This window comes from Eriocheir sinensis, unplaced genomic scaffold (assembly GCF_024679095.1).
Source record: "Eriocheir sinensis breed Jianghai 21 unplaced genomic scaffold, ASM2467909v1 Scaffold252, whole genome shotgun sequence".
NCBI classification, from domain to species: Eukaryota; Metazoa; Arthropoda; class Malacostraca; order Decapoda; family Varunidae; genus Eriocheir; species Eriocheir sinensis.
In genome coordinates this window covers 202,501-207,500 of record NW_026111557.1, presented here as the reverse complement: position 1 = coordinate 207,500, position 5,000 = coordinate 202,501, and the positions used below count along the sequence as shown (strand labels likewise).

At 50.2% G+C, this 5,000-nt stretch overlaps 1 protein-coding gene across 2 annotated transcripts in view; it reads left to right on the top strand.

The window, feature by feature from the left end:
• LOC126991261 (general transcriptional corepressor trfA-like) overlaps window positions 1-5,000 on the top strand; it is a 15,568-nt gene that overhangs the window by 3,660 nt on the left and 6,908 nt on the right. For both annotated transcript variants that reach the window (XM_050850041.1, XM_050850042.1), the window contains exon 2: window positions 2,298-5,000. This exon is cut by the window's right edge and continues 78 nt beyond it. In XM_050850041.1, coding sequence (XP_050705998.1) covers window positions 2,649-5,000 — 2,352 coding nt within the window. In that variant the 5' untranslated portion in view covers window positions 2,298-2,648. The remainder of the gene's footprint in view (window positions 1-2,297) is intronic.

Genomic DNA, 5,000 nt, shown 5'->3' with positions numbered 1-5,000 from the left:
CTCTATCTCTCCCTTGCTCTAACTCACTCTCTCCTACATTTCTCTTAAGGGTTCAGGGTCATTTAATTATACTTTTTTAAATGCCCAAGCACGTATTTGACAATGCTTTCGTAGGCGTTTAAGGAATTTCCGGAGGTAGTTTTGTGACCCTGGTGGTAGTGTGAGCCTTCCTCTGTACCGTGAACCTAAAGAAACACACATTTGCCAAGGCTTTCCTAGGAGTTGTGGGTAGTTTTGTGGCCCTGGTGGTAGTGTGAGCCTTCCTCTGTACCGTGAACCTAAGGAAACACACATTTGCCAAGGCTTTCGTGGGAGTTGTGGGCATTTCCAGGGGTAGTTTCATGACCCTGGCGGTAGTGTGACCCTTCCTCTGTACCGTGAACCTAAAGAAACACACATTTACCAAGGCTTTCGTGGGAGTTGTGGGCATTTCCAGGGGTAGTTTTGTGACCCTGGTGGTAGTGTGAGCCTTCCTCTGTACCGTGAACCTAAGGAAACACACATTTGGCAAGGCTTTCCTAGGAGTTGTGGGCATTTCCAGGGGTAGTTTTGTGACCCTGGTGGTAGTGTGACCCTTCCTCTGTACCACGAACCTAAACAAACACTTCATTTTAACCCGATTAATCTATTTTTCTGACCTTTAAAAATTGTTGATGTCTGAATATATACTAACACTAATATATGACCTCGGTATTTAAAACAAAACCGCCTTCCTGAGTATTGCATTATATATATCACTGGACAACATATGCATTCTAGATCTCTACCTTCGTGGGCGTGAGGTGAAAGCCTGTCCAAGTGGGCGGGATGCGAACCGGGACTTTCTGGCTAAGAGAGAAGGTAGGGGCCTGATGACGTGGGTGGCGGAGTGGGCAGCGCAGGGCTGAGGAAAGCTGGCCATGGGTGTTACAGCGTGGAGAGACCTGGCGTGTGTTGAGAGGTTGGAGGGGTGTGCGTCTTTTCCACAAACGTTCAACAGTTATGGAAACGCCAGGGGGGGTGGGGGGGGGGGGGTCGCCGCTGGTTAGAAGGGGGGTCCACGGTCGTAAAGTTCCCTCTGTGAGCTACTTTGCGGCCGCTACCAGAGGAGGCTGCAGCGCCTTCGTGAATGTCATCCACTATTTTCAACACTAAATAGTACTTGAATTGGGTTGTCAAAGCGTTTCCATGACTGTTGAACGTTTGTGGAAAAGATATATGAAGAGATACTGATGCTTCGTAAGGTACATACTGACACCGCGCTAATAAAACCAATCTTTACCGTGATGTGTCATATGCAATCGGGCGAGAGGCGAACCGGGGAAACAGCGTGGGGACTTGGCCGTGTGGTGAGAAGCTGTCCTACTCTGTCTTATGCAGGCGGCCGAGTGGTCAGCCGGGGCTTTCTGGGTAATCGGAGGTTTACATAGATTTACATAGAAAATCAGACCACATAGGCCCCATTGTGCAGAGTGGTCTGTCCTTAAACATAAGTGATTCTACATTAATCAGAAGGCTCCAAAACGTTGCATTTCTACTCTAGTTAATATTAAGTTGAAGGAAGTGACGGTCGAGCTTGTTTTTGAAGGAGTCAATCTTGTTACACTGGACCACTGAAGGAAGGAAGGCAGGGAGCTTGTTCCATTCTCGCACTACAACGTTGGCAAATAGGTAGCTTACTTTCTCTCTCTCTCTCTCTCTCTCTCTCTCTCTCTCTCTCTCTCTCTCTCTCTCTCTCTCTCTCTCTCTCTCTCTCTCTCTCTCTCTCTCTCTCTCTCTCTCTCTCTCTCTCTCTCTCTCTCTCTCTCTCTCTCTCTCTCTCTCTCTCTCTCTCTCTCTCTCTCTCTCTCTCTCTCTCTCTCTCTCTCTCTCTCTCTCTCTCTCTCTCTCTCTCTCTCTCTCTCCTTCTTCTTCTTCTTCTTCTTCTTCTTATTATTATTATTATTATTATTATTATTATTATTATTATTATTATTATTATTATTATTATTATTATTATTATTATTATTATTATTATTATTATTATTATTATTGTTCTTTCTCTCTCTCTCTCTCTCTCTCTCTCTCTCTCTCTCTCTCTCTCTCTCTCTCTCTCTCTCTCTCTCTCTCTCTCTCTCTCTCTCTCTCTCTCTCTCTCTCTCTCTCTCTCTCTCTCTCTCTCTCTCTCTCTCTCTCTCTCTCTCTCTCTCTCTCTCTCTCTCTCTCTCTCTCTCTCTCTCTCTCTCTCTCTCTCTCTCTCTCTCTCTCTCTCTCTCTCTCTCTCTCTCTCTCTCTCATAAATAATATACTTACTAATCCTCTTTCTTCATTTATTTCAGAGCCTCAAAATTCGCCAAAAAAGAGAAAAAAAGAAATAATTGAAAACATTTGTGAAAAAAATTAAAAACTGACCTTGATACAAAAAAAAAAGTTCGGAAAAGTTTAAAAAGTGTCCAAAAATTACTCTCCAAAAAAGTGAGAGAGAGAAAGTGAGAGAGAGAGAGTGAGAGAGAGAGAGAGAGAGATTGAAAAGAAAACAACAACACATAACATCACCAAACAACAACCCAAAAAACTCCACCAAAATGCCACACCAACATCACAAAACCACCACCTAACACACACACACACACACACACAACCACACAACCACACAACCACACAACCTCCCAGTTCGAGCCCGGCACACGATGCACCGCTCCGAACACCTGCCCAAGGATTCACAACGTACGAAGCGAACCAGTCACCTCAACCGCAACGAATCTCTACGAAGTGACAAGTCTGAGCGGAAGGTGTCATTCAACAAGGCCGTCGGGGTTAAGCATATTCCCAAGGGACTGAAGAAGGCTCCTCGACCATACCCCGAATCTAGCGAGAGGAGAATTTTCAACGGAAATTACACCCCAGTCGTACACGAACCTGTTTCCTTGGATTCTAAACAGCTGATCGAGGTGGCTGAGGATCTGGTAAGGGTTGTGGACACTGTGGACTGCGGTTCGACCCCCACTGGTCCGTATTTCTCCTTAGAACGACCAGGGAGAGGGAGACATCACGGTACCGAGGCACGAAATAGCCGACATCAGGATTACGCCAACATTGTCGTCAACCCCACCCGCAGTCGTGCTCAGAACAACATCAGTAACGACCTGAGGCGGAATAACAGTAGTAGTAGTACTCTTAACAATAGTGGTCGTAGGTTTGATACGACGCCTACTACGACTGGTACGACGACTACGACCATCCCTAACAACTACTACCAGAGTAACCCTAACAAGCAGAACTATAACGTTAGGACGACCAGGAATCAGATTCAGAAGAAAACCGACGTCAACCGGTTTCAGAAGTCGTCCAAACCGTTACGACCACATCCCAACTCCACCTCCAATCCGTCACTGGCCGCCCACTACGACCACCAGACCGAGGATACCAACCCAGGGCCGCTCGACCACTACGACCAGCGCCACCTCCACAAGTCCGTCCCGGATCTGCGGTCTACGACTTATCTGAACCGGGACTACGACCACCGGGACTACGACCGCCGGGAGTACGACCAGGATCCAGAGCGGTACGAGAAGCACTACGACCGGGGAGTGAACCAGTACGACCAGGGTCCGGATTTCCACCGAGGGAGCTACGACCACCCTCACGACCACGCCAAGATGTCCTCCTACGACCAACGGGAGCAGCAGAGGAAGGTGGAGCGTATCATCCAGAAATTCAACCAGGAATCGACCTTCTTCGGCACGACCCCAGTGGTTGAACCGAACGACCAGCTGAGCCATAACAACAACCAGCCGTTCAGCTACACCCGGGGTCGTTCTCCCGTGAGGAACGACTCCGGCTATACCCAAGTTCAACGGAAGCGGTACTCCGACGACTACACGCATCGGCGATGGTCCCACGACGACTACAACGACCGTAAACCCGATCTGAACGAGTATCACGACCGGAAACACGACGACTACGACGACGACTACGACCGGAGGCGGGGTTCGAACGAGTATCTTGACCGTAAGCACGACCTCAACGACTACTCCGCCAAGATCATCATCACCGACGAGCGGAAATACGACTACGACGACGACCACGCCTACGAGTCGTACCAGATCCCGCACGACCTCCACGACAAGACGAACTCCCACGACCTCAACATCAACATGGCGTCTGTGGGAGTCCAAACCGACCAGGGTGCGAACCGGGGTCGTACGAGGTCGAGGAACACGCCCAGGCAGCCATTCGACCACCACGCGCCATCGCCGAGAGGTCGTAGCTATGAGACCACGACTCGTACGACCAGGATGAAGCCGCGGAACGATCTCCACGACCATGCTACGACTCAAAACCTCACGTCGGCGACCCTGGTACGACAACTCAACCATAACTTCGGACGCTCGGATAGGTCGCCGTCCCCGCCACCACGACTACCCACGACCACGTCACGACCCCGCTACGACGTTGTTCCGCTGCTGTCCGATGCTTCTGACCCTGAGACCGACATTGAACGACCCCGTGACCCCTTGGCAAGGATTCGTACCCAGGTCAGGGCACGGGAACGCCAGCAGGAGGAGGAAGAGGAGGAGGAGAGTCGGGATATGCCATTACGACCACGTCCCGATATACGACGGTCGCCGCCAAGTTACGACGGGCAGATGACACCCTTGACGATTGACGAGGTTGACGCTCTCAGCTTAGTCATGGAAGGGAACAAGAAGTCGTTAGTCGTCGCCACGGAGTCGTCGAAGGCCCACACGACTTCCACGACCAAACATACGACCACTCACCGAACTAGAGAGGTGGAACGGACCAATCAGAGACCGCGCACGCCTGAATCGACGACCAGGAAAACACGAACGCCTGAACCAGTAGCCAACAGGAGGTCGCGAACGCCGGATACGACCTCCCACGACCAGCGCCGACGCAGTACGACCCCGCGCCGACAGCCGGACGACCCCAAGAAGAAGAAGAAGGAGGAGGAGGAGGAGGAGAAGAAAGTGGAGAAGAAGAAGAAGAGGAAGATAAAGATCAAATTCTTCTACGACAAA